Source organism: Pyxicephalus adspersus, chromosome 5 (genome assembly GCF_032062135.1).
Source record: "Pyxicephalus adspersus chromosome 5, UCB_Pads_2.0, whole genome shotgun sequence".
Classification (NCBI taxonomy): domain Eukaryota; kingdom Metazoa; phylum Chordata; class Amphibia; order Anura; family Pyxicephalidae; genus Pyxicephalus; species Pyxicephalus adspersus.
The window spans coordinates 130911544-130930828 of NC_092862.1; the positions used below are offsets into that span (position 1 = coordinate 130911544).

The 19285-nt window shown below is 37.7% G+C and overlaps 1 protein-coding gene across 1 annotated transcript in view; it reads left to right on the forward strand.

Annotated features, from left to right (window-relative positions):
* The window catches only part of C5H10orf67 (chromosome 5 C10orf67 homolog), a 74810-nt gene that overhangs the window by 38460 nt on the left and 17065 nt on the right, over positions 1-19285 (forward strand). The window contains exons 10-12 of the mRNA XM_072413465.1: positions 18272-18436; positions 19015-19100; positions 19179-19244. Coding sequence (XP_072269566.1) covers positions 18272-18436; positions 19015-19100; positions 19179-19244 — 317 coding nt within the window. The remainder of the gene's footprint in view (positions 1-18271; positions 18437-19014; positions 19101-19178; positions 19245-19285) is intronic.

A 19285-nucleotide genomic window follows, 5' to 3' on the forward strand; every position in this document is an offset into this window, starting at 1 on the left:
CAGGTGATTTGATAATAATACAACATAATACTATTTAATATTACAATATTTTTAATGTCATGCAATTTTACATTCTTGCATTTGACTACATTTATGTCAGTGCATGGCTAGTTCCACTAGATGTTGGGACACCTTGTATTATACCTGTACGCCTTGACTCCCTTTCCCATTCTCCTAGGGAAACATCCTTTGCCTAGCAGCAACTGCAGGAGTACAGCTAATGAGAATCTACGATGTGTATGTGAGGATAAGCCATTCACTGTTTAATAGATGAACAGTTTGCATTCAGCTGGCTCTTGAAATTAAATTGGTATTTTTTTTTAGCTGCTATGAATGTAACTTGGGTCACAATAATAGTGGTATCCTCATTGTCTTCCCATACCTGGGTCCATTTCCCACAGAAAGTACTTGTAGGTTCAGTTCCCACAGAGAATACTGGTGGATATAGTTCCCACAAAACACACTGGCAGGTCAAGTTCCAGCACGAAACACAGGTAAGTCTAGTTCCAGCAAAACTTACTGGCAGGTTCAGACCCAACAGAAAACATTGCAGCATTGGTGTTCCTACAAAATTTACTAAAGGGTCCAATTCTCAGAATACCTACTAGTGTGTCCAGATCTCACAATCCTAACAAATGATCAGTGATTATTTTCACAAAACACACTAGTAGGTGAAGTTCTAACACTGGTGGGTCTAATGCTGACACACATCCAGCTTCCAGAAACCACTGGCTGGACCAGTTCCCTTTAAACACAATGGCAGGTCCAATTCTCTCTACAGATATTCATGGGTTCAATTTTAACAGAACACACCAGTGCAGTGTTCCTCAGCTCTAGGATTCCTCCAACGGTTGTTAGGGGTTCCTTGAGAAATGAGAAATTTGTGCCTCTCAGGTCAGTTTAAATGACATCAATAATCTGTTTGGCTATTTATAAGGGTGACATTCTTTCCACTGACCAGCGATGCAAGGCTTTCTTCCTATCAACCACCAAACTCATATACTGTGAGCTGTGGATATAGTAAATATACAAGGGTTTGCCCAAAGACCTGAAAGTTAATTCAAGGGTTTCCTCATGTTAAAAAGGCTGAGAAAGGTTGTCCAATTGTGGGTCCAATTCTAGATGAGTACACAGTTTGATTAGCATCGGCATCACCTTTTATTTAGTTGTATTATAAAGAAGTAAATATGTAGATGTATTGATCTTGTCTTTTTTTCTGTAGTCCTGTACAATGGTTCAGTGGAAAAATTCTCAGCATGGCTTATTTAAAATTTGACCTGATGCTTGTAAGGGTCTATTAATTTTATGTATAGTTAGATAGTGATGTGGTTTGCAAAATAAATAGACTTCACTAATGCCATGCTTAACCCAACACAAGACAGTGTCAGAATACCGGCTAAAATCTAAATAATTATTTCCATGTTCCATATAAAAGAGTTCACAGATTCCATTGAATGATACAACAAGAAAAATATTTAGTGTTGGTTAATTTCACTTAGATTCTGCAACTGTAACTGTAATCATTCCTTTCTAAAGAATATTATAATTTTTTGATCATTTGACCAATTTGTTGTGAATAGATTCTGAACTTATGTATCATTGTATGTATGAACAAGGGGACAAATGTGCCAAAAATGTCCTTGATTCCTTTCAATGGCTGCTGGCCTAATATAAATTTGGCTGCGGAGCTTTGAGAAAGTCAGTGGCCAATTTTGTGAGCATCGTTCCAGGAGAATGCTGTGGGCGTAAAACAGATTGTAAGAGGTCATGTGGACAATTGAAGGAGAAAAGAGGGTCAATCAGCTGTAAACAAGCCATTGACAGAGCTCAGGATAAGTGGAAATGGTGAGTGGAGGTGGAAGTTTATAAGAGACAAGAGGTCATGTAAAGGTTTTCTTTTTGTAAGGTGCAGTCAGAGTGGGTACAAGGAAAATGGCATGTTTGTTAGCAGAAGGGGGCATTCTTTTTTATATAGGGTGACTGTGGGCGTATAAATGCTGGACTTTAAAGTGAGACCGGTTCACAGGCTAATGAGCTTGATAAAATGTGGGAACACATTCCAAACATTCACCCATTAGAGATGATAATTGATAAAAATAGTATCTTGCACTCACTCCAAGTTTTATGATTTAAACAGACGCCGGAGCAGAAAGTGGCCAGCTGCATTATTCCATTCTTACATTGGGCCTGATTTATTAAAGCTTTTCAAGGCTGGAGAGTATACACTTTCATCAGTGAAGCTGAGTGATCCAGCAAACTTGGAATGGATCTGGTCAAGAATTGAAAACATTTGCTAACAAATAGCAAATTACTTTTAAGAAATACAGTCCAGGTTTGCTGGATCATTCAGCTTCACCGATGAAAGTGTATCCTCTCCAGCCTTATTATTATTATTATTATTATTATTATTATTAATAATAATAAACAGGATTTATATAGCACCAACATATTACGCAGCTGTACATGAAATAGGGGTTGCAAATGAGAGACTAATACAGACAGTGATACAGGAGGAGAGGACCCTGCCCCGAAAAGCTTACAATCTAGTAGCCCCAATGGGTCTGATTTAATAATGTTCTCCAAGACTGGCAAAGACAGACTATCCTGGGAGAACCTGGGTAAACCAGCAAACCTAGAATTGAATGACAATTTCCAATTACTAAAAAAAAACATTTTTAAGAAGCATTTTTGTTCTGGGTTTATTTTAATTAGTATTCAGTAAATGCACTGCCATACAACGTGTTTGTTGTACTTGTGAAACTTTAGTTGACTACTGGAACATTTCTTTCAGTACATATTATTTGCTAGCAAATGTTTTGAATCCTGGATTAGATCTATTCCAGGTTTGCTGGATCACCCAGCTTCACAGACCAAAGTGTATCCTCTCCAGTCTTGGAGACTTTTAATAAATCAGGCCCATTAGACCTACTTACCTTACCAGCAGTGCTGCCCCCTGCAAATTCACTACTCCAGACAGTGAAGGCCAGTCATTTTCTGGGTTGATTGAAGGTCAACCACTTCCTGAGAACCTAGGCTGTTCTGCCTTCTGGGGGAACGACAATATTTTGGTATATTCAAGGTATAACCCTGCCGTAAACCACGCTGATGCTATATTGTCAGAAGTGTGCTATTCAATATAGAAGCTTGCCCAACTCTATCACTAGAGTAAGGTAAAGAGAAACACAGGGTCTGCCCGACCAGAGGACCTCTGGATTTTTTGTATGTACAGGGAAAGATTTTGAAATAGTTTCAGTTTTTATCTCTTTTTTATCCTTTTTGCTTCTTAAGCTGCGTACACACTTCCAATTTTTATCGTTGGAAAAGAACGACGAACGACCGATTGGCCAAAATTCGTTCGTAAAAAAAGTAACCAACGACCCCGACGAACAAGGATAGTCGTTGGAAATGAACGACCGGACCGGCGGATCGGATTGGACGACGATCGTTGACCATCTATCGTGTGTACGGTCGTTCAGTGATCGCCCATGGTCTGAGCATGCGCGATGAACGAACGTTCGCTCACTTCCTGTGGTGCACGTCACTTCCTGTATCGTTCAAACGATCGCATCTATCGTGTGTACAATATCTTTGAACGATCGTGTCGTTATCTGTATGTACAGGATCGGTGCCATACGATCGTTCGCAGATATCGTGCAGGATCCTTCGTCGTTCGTTTACCAACGATAAAAATTGGAAGTGTGTACGCAGCTTTAGTGTATCTGATCACTCTCAGTCATCACTAAGAGCAATGAGTCTTTTGCTAACACACCACTAGTGCATTTATACTCACTTTCCTCATTCTTCCCCCACTTCTTTGTTGTTTCTTCAGGACTGGGCATCAAACACTGTGAACTCTGATTTGATGAAGTTAGAGCTTACACAATGGTAATGTAGGCACCACCTTCCTATCATTCCAGTGTTTAGCAGAGTTATTGACCAATCAGGATTAAAGCATAACTAAATGTAAAAAAAAAGGATGGTGACCAGGCAAATCCTTTATTGCAGAAGTAACAGGCAGTGTCTCTTCTGCTGTACTATAAACATGCCTGCCTAATCAAAAATTTTTATTTACATTCACCTGTCCCAGACACCACCATCTTCTTCTAAGTGTCATATTTTCGGCCATCTTGATATGTACATAGAAAAGAAGATTGTGAACAGGCAGATAAGCATGTTTACTGCAGAAGGAACATTACCTGCAATAAAAATCCCACCTGCTCTGTACTTTAGGCAATGCATCATGGGGTTACCCCAATCACTTGCTCCTTTACATCTGGAAAATCTAAAATTTGTCAAAGCTTTATGGATTTGAGGGGGAGCAAGGAAAAGGTTCAGTAAAATTAGGGAGGGGTCTAACAAAAGACTGTAATTTTTCACTGAATGGGCTATAACAGCTTAGCTAAGATTTAGTTTTTTGTTTTTTTAAAAACAACACTTTTTTTCTTTTTTGCTGTTCCTGCTTAGTGCCTAATTGTTTCCATATGCTGATCATTTGCTGAGCTAATACATCAGGGTGTAAAGCAACTGTCCCTGCAATTTATGTAAACCTCCTCCAGTCAAACAAGCATGTTTTCACTTGATACAACAAACACCCAATTTCACAATGCATTCCCTGATTGCTGATAGGGTGCTGAGAAAGCAAGATGTCCTTGGGCCTGAATAAATAACCAGATTGATAGTGCTAATGTATGTTTTTTTGCTAATTTTGTTAAGCCTTTTTTGTATATATTTGTTTTATTGCAATGACAGCTTAACAGTAAAAATACTGTTAGGCATTTTGGTATCCTTAGTCAGGAGTGGTTTACACCTTCTGGAGCCCACACTTCACACATCGGTAACAATATTGGGTGAGCGTGTTCTGCCTGTGCTGAGCGATGTAACACATGGGGTAATTTTATGAATCTGCTGAAATGATTTAAAAGATACTTTAGTAGTTTGGTTGCAAGCAATATTCTCAGGCAGGGAATGGGTATATTTGGGAAGAGTTGAAAATCTTGGTGAAACAGATATATTCAAACTAAACATGAATACCTTTTCAGACATCACCAATAGGATTTGGAAAACTAAGGTTTATAATGCCTATTAACAACCAAATCCAATATACACTTTAACATTTCTGCAACTTTCATTAAACGAATATCTAGTGATTCTGCAATGGAGTCCAAGCACTTCCAGTGCCTGGTGTCAGCCATCTTCCAGTTTTGTTTCTGTATTGTTATCCTATGCTTTCCTGGTGGCATAGGCTATCATTGCTGCATTCAAAAAGATGTTCCAGAATCATGCTGAACATATATGTATATAAACAGGAACCTTCTGAAAGAGACATTTAGCAGCAATGGTGCAGAAATCAGTACAAAAACTGATAAAATATTGGTGAGAAATATATTATGGGAAAAAAAACTTGATTACTGTTTATTCTACCTAATCTAACTACCAATTCTATGTCACTTATGTTTCTTCACAGTTTTCACACAAGCAGTCAGGATTCTGCCAGGAATGGGCTTAAGTTAATGAAAGTGGGGGGTTTAATTTTGGGACCAACCTGATATAATCCTTAGCATATAAAAATTACTTTAACAATCAAATCTTTACATTTTACTTTTTTAAAAAAAACATTATATAGCACTACAAAACAGGAGTCTGCAATCAGCTAATATGGCTGCCCCTATGTACATATAAAAACAAATGTTCCCAAAATAACACATTACAACAACATGAATTTCTTTTTATTGAACTAGTAGAAAACACTAAATATTTCACTGATTTGTTTTTTCAAGAACACTTTAAAATGTTCTTTTCTTTAATTTTGTTTTAATGATAAGAATAGGTTTTGCTGTGTTTGCTGTCAGTTGAGTTTTGAGCAATCAGTCTCTGGGCCAAAAAACGGAAGGTACAGCAGGGAGCTACTTAGAGGGATGTTCACATAGTTCCTTGTAGGACAACCAGTGGGGTTAAACTGTTGTGCTGTCCAGTGAAATGTTCCTGTACCACTTTCTAAGTGTCCTTTCAGATATACTAAAGATTCATCCTAACTTTGTTAGGGGTGGCTTTATACTATGTGAAGAACCTTAAATGGAAGATATAGGATGAAATTCATAAAATATAGTAAACACTAAAAATGGAATTGAATTACAGACTTGATTATTGTGGAATAGTGTTGGTGCGTAAGCTGGTATTGTGCATAGGACTGCCATGGCTGTCATAGTACATAGTTGGAGTTCCTTTTTAAACATAGATCAGGGTATTCTAATATCATTTAGGGCCAGGGGAAGCAATAGTCGTTCACACATTCACAGGTGCTAAGTTGTCCCTTAATCTCCCACTAATATATTCATCCTAATCCTCTTGTTTTGGATTTGTTGTGTTTGTAAATCATTTGGATTGTATACTCTTGATGGTATTATTCTTCCATTCTCATCTCCAGGCATGCCATGCTGGCTTTGAAACCTTAGTCATTGCCTGATTTCAACCTGCTTGTCAATACAATTTATTGTGGCTAAATTGGGGACAGGATCAAACACCCTTTAAAAGAATGAAGCAGCCATTGACACCTCCTGTTTTCCACAGACTACCAGCCTAATGAATATGGTAATACCAGCTAGCAGTGCTGAGACCCAACCACTTCACTGTGGCTGGGAATTAGGACAAGTGTGGGCAGCCGCACTTCAATAAAACCCAAGTGCCTTATATTTTATTTTCATAGGCTCTAAGTGGTGCTATTGTGAACTCCCACTCTCATTATTATTTCTTTTCCTTTTGATTGTTTTATCGTTGCTTTCTCTTTTCCCGAGATTGTGTCTTTCACACAAAACAGGTGTGGGGTGTTTACTTTGGTCAGCAAGAAACATTTGTAGATGCTTGAGTGATGAGTATTAATGTACAGTAATTGTGCAATGATTGTATCTGTGTGACAGATAAGACTGAACAAATATAGGGTGGTTATCATTGCTTGGAAATGCATAATGTAGTAACTGGTATAATGTAAGCAAAATAATGGCCACATTTGAGGGACTGAAACATCTATGAAAGGTATCTCATGTGGGCCATTCTGTAAAACTTGTCCTACGCCATTATTTATCATTGGTTTTATAGTATATGGAAAGTTGAATTTCCTTTTTTAGTTATGAATCGTGCAGGGAAAGACTGAAAACCCTATTTATATTTTCCTGATCCAGTGACAACCTAAACAATTTGGATTTCCCGTCAATTTTTGTCCCACTGATAAAGTCACCAGGATAAATTGAGGAGGGGATTCTACCCAATGAGAGTACACTGCTCACTACTTTATACAAAACAACAACAATGCATATACCTGTGTAAATACTTATATATAAATATTGTGTATGTGTGCAACAGTAGAAATGAAAAGAATAGCACATTCAGCCAAATTATTGTTAGCCTGGGAGGTGAACAGTTGGACATAGTAAGTTCCCAGGACATAGTACAGGATTCTCCAAGCCAGGAAATGCGTTACACCTATTTTTAACTTCTAACAAATGCAAGTTTTGATTGCATGCAAATATAGGCAACATGGGGAAGTCACATGCTGTGTCTAGGTGCCTCTGTGTTGTGGTCCTTCTCCAATCCATTAAAGTACAAACGCTGACACATATATGGCCATATATACATTAGAAACAGGGTAATTTCCACATCATTTGCTTTGTGAGAGTATGGGTCTCATATGTCATTTTCTCAATAGAAAGAAGGAAGTTGCTTTCACATAAGCCTACTTTCAGTGCCTTTATTGATGTGGCATGTGGTATTACATATATCACAACTGAGACCTCTGTCTTTATATTACATTAAAAAGTCAGATAATTATCCCAGATGTTTTGAAACATAGGGGGATTCAAGGGCCTGCCCCCTCCCATGCTTCACTATTTGTCATTAAGTCTCCTTTTTATAAGGAATTAGTGGTGAAATTATGGTGGGGGCAAAAAAGATTTGTGGGTTTTGGAATTCTCAGAGCCTTCTAGCAGCTACCTTCTTGGGAGCATCATAATTAATTGTGATGAAAGGATAAAATGTGGAAAGGAATTGGAATATATATATATATATATATATATTTATATATAATTCCTGATTAAAATCACCAAAGCTCTTTAACACATATGACAGTGCATAGGCTTCCTATATTCTTTTACCCTCACAGGAGCGTATTTCAGGACTTTATCATCAAAGGGCATAGTCTAGACACAGGAAATGCAACCCGGCAATAACCTGAACCTCCACTAATACGGCTCCCACCCTGCAACTGCACAGTTCTTGCAGAATAGATGACAAGGTAGGCATAGTAAGCATCTGGCCATTGTACAGCTTTTTAACAACTGACTTTTCTCACTTTCTTTTAAAAATATAGTGACCTATGATGAGGTTCCTTTTACCAAGGATTCTAAATTCCAATCTTTTCTTGTATATATGCTTTAACCAATGGCATATTTTCTCATTTTTATAAATGTGACTTGTGTATGTGTGTACTTTTATTTCATAACCTGCTACATTCTAATTGTTCTTACTACTCCTATCTTGACCACCAATCTTACTCCTCTCTTTGTTTAAACACAGCACTCCAAAAGGATTTGTTTAACAATATTCCTGTTCCTGGTCTGATACATTAAATAAATATAATCATAAAGAAGCCACCACATTGACCATTAAAACATCCTCACATACTATTAACGCACATTTTGTTCACTGTTTGCATTGTGGCACCAATTGGTTTTCATATATAAACACATAAAAAGCCCTGGACACCTGCAGCTAATTCAGAGCCACCGTAAAGATTGATATTTATTTTTACCAAGCTTATTTGCTCAGTGCTCCAAAGCATGATGTGTGAGCAATAATAGCATTTTTGTGTTACGGTGATGAGCGGTTGTGTTGACTCAATGGCAATTGAAGTAGCAGTGCTTCATTGTAGATTAATAAGGTCCATTATACAGGAAAGGGACGGCATTAAAACAATCCTGTTTGTTCATACAAATATCAGACCTCAGCCAGACAAGAAATGGTTGATATTAAACACTTGTATAATTTGTATATTTTCCTGTCTGTAAATGGGTCCCTTTTAATGGAAAGCCATGTTGCCGTAAAGTGTTTGACTAGTTGTACTAAAATTAGATCACCTTATTGTAAGTGTTCTTATCAACATGCAGGAAAAAATGGAACTCCAGACAAACAGTTTTATCACAACACATTTAAAGACCTGCTAAACAAGACTTTCTTAACCTTTTTAACATGGGGATCCCTTGAATTAAATTTCAGGTCTTATAGAATAAATTTCAGGTCTTATAGAACCCCTGCTTTAGTTATTTCATCCACATTTCACAGTATTTTAGTGTGGTGGACAGTAGGAAGAAAGCCTGTTACAAAACTGGCCAGTTGGACGAATGTTATCCTTATAGATATCCAAAAGAATCATTGAGGATAAACTGACTGGAGAAGAACAGATTTCTCATTTCCTAAGGAACCTCAAGCAACCTCTGGAGGACAATTGTCTAGAACCACTGTGCTAAACTGTCAAAGACGGCTGAACTGATTGGCTGAACCAAATGGAAGCGCAGAGCCCCCCGGGATACCTACGCCATATATCCCAGGAGCTTCAGGCTGCTTCTACTGAGCATACCCGATCACGAATAAAAAATCCAGGTCAGGATAAAGGTGGTATTTTTTTTTTTTTATGTGATGACAGTTCCACTTTAAAAGTCTGCGAGGGACCTCATCTCACCTGTGAATCACCTGACTGACTGGTTAGAATTACAGATTACTGATCCTTTGGTAGGTACAGTAAATGTTTCCTGGGTATGTATTTTAACTAAATATTTAGCTTTTTAGTTATGACAGTTTTTAAATTATTATATGCTGAAGTATATGTTGAAGAACCAATGGCTCATAAAGAGAACAATGTGTTCTCAGCACCCTAAAGAGTCCAAATTTAAGACCTCTACTACTTTCCTGGCTGGTCACAATTAGGGATGGACTTTCTTTCCACAGCTGCCCTTATACTGTCCTGTGCTTTTTGCAGGAAATTCCTATTAAACAGTACAGTTATATTTATTTGACTGTAAGTGGATGTGTAGCTGTTCCTTCTCTGTATATACTGTACTGCATCGCTTTTGTGCCTCTAGTGATTTTTAATAATAGTATTTTAATGTTTTTAGTACTATTTTATTAGAAGCTCTCAGGCAACCAGAAACTACATTTATCCAGAATCTACCAAACATCATAGGTGCTACATGATGGGGAGTTTATATTATTCTATTGTATACTAGACAAGCCTCCAGATTGGTAATCCTTGGGTTTAGGAGCACTCATTTCAGCTATAATCTAATGTGTGGCATTATTTAATAGAGGAGTGCAGGGTGCAGTGGTGTGGTATAAAGTGTAGTATTTCATATTAATAAGTAAAAGCCGGCATTCCAAACTGTAAAAAATGGGTTCCGAGTGGTTGATACAAGTTTAGTGTATTTATAACATTGATCTTTATTCTAAAAGTAGAAAAAAATGATGTGGTTATATGTGAATGGATTACACTCTTTTACAATTATATCCCTTTTTGGGTCAGCCATAAAGGAAATTGCCTGTTCCTGGTAATAGCCCCAAAAGATCCCTTTATCATGCAACATTCATGTACAATGTTTAACCCACCCTCCTCTTTGGAAGTATCAGCAACATTTTCGCTATGCTTAACTGACACAGAACAGCAGCAGTACGTGTCAAATTTTCCAACCCAGTGAATCACCTTAGAGAACAGCAGGGCTCTCTGAGCACTTTGTTATCATTATTAGTGCCCTCTGCAAGGTGACATTACTGGACTCTTGCTAAAAAAATATTTATTACACATTTCCTCCATCTACTCTATGTCTGACCAACTTTATAATAGAGAAAAGTTGATAAAATGTTGTTCTTCCAGGCAAAAAGAGCAATCAGGCCCCATCAGGGGCTTCCCTGCTCTTAGGCTGGGTACACACATGCAATAATTGTCATTGGATAGGATTCTTTCACGATCCTTTCCAACGACAAATATACATTCTACTCTATGGAAAGGGGAGGGGGGGGAATGACAGAGGGGCACCCTGCTGCGCTCTCCTCCCTTCACTTTTATTACGCTTGTTCATGGATTGGCCTGAACGATGAGTGCTATACACACACCAGATTCTCATCTGAAATCAGCCCTGAGGCGATTATCGAATGAGAATCATCTGACGTGTGTACGTAGCCTTACACCAATCACCCATCAGTAGGCTTAATCCGGAAGGGAAATTTTTTTGCCAGTGTCCCTAAAACTGCATTCACAAGTACGACTAACGATCGTTCATCCGATAATCGTTAACAAAAAACGTGCACAACCACGCCGATGAACGAGGATTGTCGCTGGAAACGAACGACCTCGGCGGATCTGATTGGGTGACGATTGTTCGCAATCTATTGTGTGTACAGTCAAATGATCGCATCTAGCGTGTGTACATTATTGATGGATTATATTTGAACGATCATATCGATACAGCATGTACAGAATTGTGCACAATACGATCATTCAAAATAATCGTGCATAATCGTTAGTTGTTCATTTTCTAACAACAATTATTGCAAGTGTGTACCTAGCTTAGGAGATACTTGATATCAGTTTGTTGATTTATCTCTCTTTATCTTTATATGTTTATGTTGACAAACAACGTCAATGAGGCATTTGCACATCCGCGACTTTTTGCGAAATGTTGAGCTAGGTCCAATCCTTAACAACAGGGAAAGTGTTCTTAAATTTCCTGTCACCTTATTGCTGGCAGATGGGCCGAGAAGAAGTCAAAAGGAGTACAAATAAAGTCAAAGACAATAGCCATGTGTGTGTGAAAGAAGCTACAAGGAGGATGACAAAGAGATCACTTTTCTATTGTGTATGTTAACTTATGTGAGTTGGATTGCGGCTGTCCACGTTTTTGTTGTCACATGAAATGTATACATTGAATAATAGGATGTCTGTTGTGATGTAGTAAAGGATAAAGCTTCATCTTAACCACACAGTGCAATTTTGTGGTATAATACAGCTTTAGAATGACCCTTCTATCTAGATAGTTCCTTGTTATGGGCATGGGTTACTGAGGATCATGTCATTCCACAAAAGTTTTTATTATTATTGATAAGACAGAAAGAAAATGTTTTATTCATGCAAAATCCACAAACTCGTCTTGTGGTTTTACAGCTGCTTTTCTAAATGAAGCTTCATTTAAAACATTTATTGGTTTGTTCATTTTTAACAGGGAAATCTTAGAACTTGTGAAGTGTTCATAATGCTGTACCCCATGTGGGAGCAATCTTCTCTCCTTTGTAGTAATTTTCCAAATTTAAGCACAGCGGTAAAACATCATTGGATAACATATCCTTTCCCCACACACTACAACAAGGTTTCATTTTTTTGCCTTTATTAGAAATATTCTCTATATACAGTATTGTCCAACAGTCTAAGGCACATTGCAGAATGCTTTAAAAAATGCCATGAATATAATATATTTTTTCTAATAATATTATTTAAAAAAACATCCCATAAATGTATTTAACTGAAAAATAGTATTTAATGTGACAGCCTTTGCTTTAAATATACATGTCATTTTCTTTATGCAGAGCAATTTGACAGTTTCTGCTAGTACATTTGTTGTTGTATTTTCCCACTCCCCTAAAAATTCTAATGTACAAACCATGATGTGGTCTGGATACTATCCACAATTCACTGATGTTATGTTTGGTAACAGTTTCTGCCAGTAGCCCACCCTTACATCCAATTTATACCTGACAATTTACACTTCTTTGCCACTCTGTTGTAGTCCTTGTGCCTTTGCTCTATAAGAATCCGGCTTCTAGGAATAAGGAACATGCATCCTCCCCCATGTGACAGTGCACAAGCTTGAGTAGTCAATAAGCAATGATGCCATCCACCTTAATAAGCTCCATCTGACACTGTGTAGTGTGGATTAGTAAAATCCATGCTGGGGATGTAAAGTATTCGGCAAACACCCTTAATGTACAAACTGACAGTAACTGTTTGTCACAGCATCAATTCTTTTAGGTAAACATGCATGCACATAGGTACTCACTTGGTAGGTTTTCCCTCATCCTTTTGGGGAACTTACCATACCCCCTCTGAGAGGCTGTTTCAAAGTAATCCCCGGCAGGCTTAATGATTGAGATAAAGGCTTTGTGGGGGCCATACCATCTGTTGCTAGATTCCCTGTTCCTCTTTTTTGCTGCAAATAATTTTTAAGATTTTGGCTTTGTCAGGGTAATTTCAATGCAGCAGAATGAACAAGGGACTGATCAAATGCCTTCAAAAATAATAAATATTGCATTCGGGATAAAAGTCTGTCTATATTCAGTAAATGGGGCAATACTTTTGATAAAATTATTTTCTATATTCCAGCCTTAAAATTTGCAAGGAACATCTAATCTAACCAGTGTTTTACTGCTGTTAGCAGACATTCATCCACTGACTCTTCTCCAGCCCATTTTAGCAACTTCCTTTGCAATTCTAACTTATTGGCCCAAAGTTGCCCCTTGTTTTTCACTCTTTCATTTTTTCATTTTTTTATTTTTTAAATGTAAGGGTTATTCGTTTAGCTTTGTTTCAGCCTGTTGAAGCCAGTTGAATAGCTTTCAGTTGACTTTCTTCTGGTAATACTTCTCTGGACTGTAGATGGATGTACCAGGATCCCAGATGTTTCTTTGTACTGTAGGTGAACTTATTAGGATCCCAGAGGTTTCTATGGACTGTAGACAAATGTACCAGGATCCCAGAGGTTTCTCTGGACTGTAAATTAATGTACCAGGATCCCAGAGGTTTCTCTGGACTGTAAATTAATGTACCAGGATCCCAGAGGTTTCTCTGGACTGTAAATTAATGTACCAGGATCCCAGAGGTTTCTCTGCACTGTAAATTAATGTACCAGGATCCCGGATGTTTCTTTGGTCTGTGAATGAATGTACCAAGATCCCAGAGGTTTTCTTGGACTATAGTTGGATGTGCCAGAATCCCAGAGGTTTCATAGACTCTAATTCAGGGGTGTCAAACTCAAATCACAAAAGGGTCCGAAATTTAAAAGTCTTGTGCCAAACTTTTTATTAAGATACATAGTTGTAGTAGAAGTATAGATCTTTTCCTCACCCTGAGACACCGTATCACATACCATTACCTATGTTCTGAAAATAATAACATGCTTGTCTTCGTGAAGTATGAACATATATTTGCTTTCCCATCTTTCAATAAATTGTCTCCCTTCTGCATCGACTTTTTTTCTTGTTGGACATTTTGGGAGTGATTGCTTTTTTTGTTCTTAGCAGCTTTTTGTGAGGTAGGTGTACTTGACTTATCTTGGCTTGCCCTAACCTGTCTATGTCAGAGGAATAGAGCCACTGACTGTGCTGAAGTGGAGGCCCCTGTCTCTGAGTCTGGAGACATTGCTAATGTAGCATCCCACTGAGATTCTATACCTGAAGCAGCAGCATAGTACTGGCAGTAGGATTGGGACTCTGGCATAGTCGTGCTTAGTGCTGGGTCTCAGCAGGAGTGTGAAGAAGCAGCTGAAGTCCTTCTGCCTGCAGCGAGGTCAGGCACTTGTGTGGACAACCCTGCTACTACCTAGCTTTCTTTAGCTTTCTGGGATGGGGCCTTCTGCCTGAAGTGTGGTCAGGCACTTGTGTAGACCGCCCTGCTTCACTCTTAGCTTTTGTGGGACTGGGTGCTCCTGCCTGCAAATGTCAGGCGCTTGGATGTGGCACAGTCACCGCAGGCCACAGACAACGGCCAAATGGGCTGGATTCGGCCCATGGGCCTTGTGTTTGACACCTGTGCACTAGTTTATTGTACCAGGATCTCAGAGTTATCTCTGGACTTTAGATGGATGCATCGGGATCCCAGAGGTTTTTGCCCGTCCTGAACTATAAATGCTGTGGGACTTATTCTGATAACATTTTTTACAGAACTAATCTTTACTCTTTTGTATTTTTGCCTTTCCAAGGAGCTTGACTTTTTTTTTGACAACACCTGAAATTTCTGCTTTGGAGAAATGTTGATGATGCAAGATATACACCTCGTGATTCACTTGCAATGTTGAACTATATGCCACATCTACTGCAACCTCAACTTTTTAGAATGATTGTCCCAAGCTTAATTTTATTCTCATATTTTATACTTATTCATACTTGTTGTTATTTTGGATCACTTTTTACAAAATCAGTGTTTGGAACTATACACACTTTTTTATTGCTACACAAACTTAGAAGATTTAAAATAATCCTCTTGGAAAAAAATTGCCTAAGACATTTCAGCAGTACTATATTGTATGTATGTGTATTCATGACAGAGTGGCTGTGATTATTATTTTTTTCTTTCTCTCATTTAAACTTTATGTGGTAAAGAATGGAAGGAGATGTTATTCACTCGTTTGATCGTTCCACTGTGTGTATAATATAATCTATTGCTATTGAGCTCTGTAAACAACAGGCTTTATCAGCCACACATGCTATAATTGCGGGGCAAACGTGAAAATGAACCCAGGGCTCCACCTGTTGGCTGGATAATAAGACTGACTTACAGATTACAGACCATTTGGTAGTTGAATCATTTCATAAACTGTACCTGTATTTTACCTATCAATTCAGATGTTTTCCCAAAGTTTACCTTGGCTGAAGAGTAAAAATTCAACCTTGCCTAAAGTTTGAGAACATATTATTTTTTTTAGTCCTAAAGTCTAAAATTATTTTATACATAGTTAACGTCCCACTACATATATATGCCAGAACTTTGTGCACTTCCTTAACACCCCTTCCTCTCATACATACATAAAACATGAAACTTTATGAAATCATTGTCATTGCTGCAGAAAATGGGCAGATATTAAATGGCCTCCTGCCCTCCTTACAGCAGGAATTCCTACTTTAAACCTTATTTGAGATTTAGGTCAGTGTGTAAGAAGAATAAATAACAGGAAGTTAATGTAAAGAACAGCTGTAGCACAATTTAAAATTTAAATCAGCTGAAACACCAGGATGAGGATCCTTATTAAAAAAAAAATGATTCAGGTATTTTTAGCTGAGTCCATTGAGATTTGAAAATCATTGTCAGAGAATCAAAAATAGAGATCCTTTTCCCTTTGTAAAGGTCATGAATTAGGCATAATGAATCTATATCCGATGTGGAGCTTTTGTACTTAGTTAGTGTTCCTTTAATAACAATACTCTGACTATAAAGACACTTTATTATTATTATTTTAATTAGTTGAAAATGCTTGTTACCCTAAGGCCTGGGACAAGGACCAATATAAATATGTATGGTATCCTGCTGCAGAGTTCACAGCACAAGTCAGCTGTAGCTGATGCAGTTAAACCTAATGATGTTAATTGTGAAGCATTTGAACGTGTGAAGGTGATGGCTCTATAGACAGGGGATGGTGTCGTCCTGAATGTGGACATGTCAGCAGTTGATGAGGGAAGTGACAGTTTGGAGGAATACGGCTTAATGTGATCCGCTGCATAAAAGCAAAGCGTGGGCAGTGTGCTTAAAGCCAAGCTAGACCCCCCTCTGTTCTATTCCTTACATGTCATATTTCTTTTTAGCAATACATGCATAGCCACCGCGTGTAATAGCTGGAAGAGGACCATCAAACTGTATCTATTATTCTTCAACATTCTTTATGACATTCAAACTCCAGAGTAGCCTAATGGCAGAATTCTATGATTTGTGAATGACTTAGGTCTGATTTTAAAATTATCATAATTAATAGAAAGGAAACAGAAAAACTTCTTAAGTACCACCAGTGCTTTTTTTTTAATCATCTTGTTGGAGTCTAAAGCAAATCTATTTGTATTAGCTTATAGCTATCACATTCACATTGTCTGTCTAACTGTCATCATTAGCACCTTAGAACTTTAAAATTACAGTTAAGATAATTACCCATCAATCACATTTTATAGATAATTACCCATCTATGTAAACTGTACTGGAAGTTACTAGCTATAGCTTTTATTTTGTTAAACATTTTGTTAAACGATTCTTTCTGTGCCCTTCTGAAACTAGCTTTATTATTCACAGGGCCTGAATCTTAGGACATTTGAACTAAGCTTTGGCAAATGAAATTCTCTTATCCCTCCCCACATTTGTTAAATTGTTGCAGAATTCATGGAAGTTAGGTCCCTAATATCAAAGTTAAAGTCATTTCAGGGAGGCATGTAGATAAAGTATTTCTATCTAATAAAAGTAAGATTAGGCACCATGTAAACATAAAGTTCACTTATTTAAATGACTGACAGGTATATTTTATAGATAATTACCCATCTATGTAAACTGCTGGCAGATACTAGCTATAGCTTTTATTTTGTTAAACATTAAAACAATATTCCTGTTGAATCCACTTATTCTTTAAAACGTAAAAATTTTATTTAGGTTTAAAAATAGTTTATTTTTTATTACCTTTTCATTGTCATTTATATGCAATGTAACTATATATGACAATACCCCTAAGGAAGGGTTGTTCACCATGCTAGTTATTGGTTGAGTTATTGGGCCTGATTTATTACAGCTCTCCTGGGCTGGAGAGGTGATACTTTCATCAGTGAAGCTGGGTGATTCAGCAAACCTGGAATGGATCTGGTCCAGGATTGAAAACATTTGTCAAGAAATAGAGAAATTACTTTTAATAAATCAATTCCAGGTGTGCTGGATCACCCAGCTTCACTGATGAAAGTGTCAACTCTCCAGCCCTGGAGAGCTTTAATAAATCAGGCCAATTCTGTCTTCTGAGCAGATTCATTTCAGGTTTGCTGGATCACCCAGGTTCCCCCTTTGATAACCTATCCTCTCCAGTCTTGGAGAGCTTTCATAAATCAGGCCCACTATGTCTTTCCTAAACCCCACCATCTTCCCACTTCTCAGTTAAGTGACTCAGTCCTCGCCTCATCTTTTTCCCTCCTGCTCTAGTAGTCTCTAAGACAAACATTAAGTTTCATCCTGCAGGGAGTTTGTTCACCTCGTGCATCAGTAGACTGAGAGTATTTGTCACTGGAATAAGTCAATTGAGTGTACTCTTCACAACACAAAGTATCCACCACTCTGCTACAACAGAAATACTCAACTTTCATTTTAAAAATTGCTGTAGGAATGTAAAATAGTTTTAGAAGTACTTGTGTAATTGTTTTCTATTGTTTTTAATCTTACAAATTTGATTTATTTTACCATGTTGTTTTAACTGTTGATGTAAATTAAAGAAAAATTTATGAAATTTTATAGCAAACCCGCATACAACAAGAACAAGAAGTAAAGTTGCGTGGAGAGCTTCAGAGACAAAAAGAGCAACTGATGTTAGAAACAGAGAAGATGAATAAATTGAAGGAAGAAGCTGAGCAGCTGAGGAGAATAAATGAGAAAGCTAGGACAACAAAACTGGACATAGAGGTAAGTGAAGACAAGACTTTTTATTTACTACTTTAACACCCCTCTGCATAGGTGGTTTAGTATACTCACCTCTGCTGATCATGTCTTCTACCACCTTTCTGTTCCAGCTCTGCACCCTTTATCAGTCTTCAGCATTTAATACGTTCAGTAGCAGTTCTTTCCTGAGACCCTACAGAACACAGTAGTGACATTGGTGAAAGAAACTATGGTGTATGACAGGAGACACTGGCATGAGGCACATAAATTGTTAAAAGCTGAGGACTCTAATGGAGGCTGCAGTGCTGGAAGTGCAGTGCATTCAGTTTGATTTTATTAGGGACCTAACAGTGTCAAGCTTATGCACCACAAGAAAACGGAGGGCCCTAATAAGTAACTTTAGCTAAATAATGCATGCTTGGCCAGACTTGTTAGTAGGAAAGATAATATAATAAATACAGGACTAGGAAGACAATAGGTAGGCATATGTTATTGCATTCAACAGGGGCAGTAATAAGTGCAGAAATGTTTAACATATTGTTGTCATGTTTCCTGAAAATGTGTTGCCTGTGGTATTCATCCAAATTCAACATTTATTGCAGAATGTAAATGCAGATAAGGAAAATCTTCAAGCCCAGATTAAAAAACTCTTATCCGTAAGAGAAGAAGATCTGAAGACTATAGAGAGGTACAAACCTATGTACCCCTTAAAGAAAGTATTCTGATTCCTTTACATTTATGATTTGCCACTAACTATATATTTTAGATTACAGAGGGAGCTTGATCGGCTCAATAAAACATGGGAAAAGAAGTTTGAAATTCTCAAACAAAGGTATGAGATTTGGTCCTTCTGCGGTCCCCTCTTATTTTTTA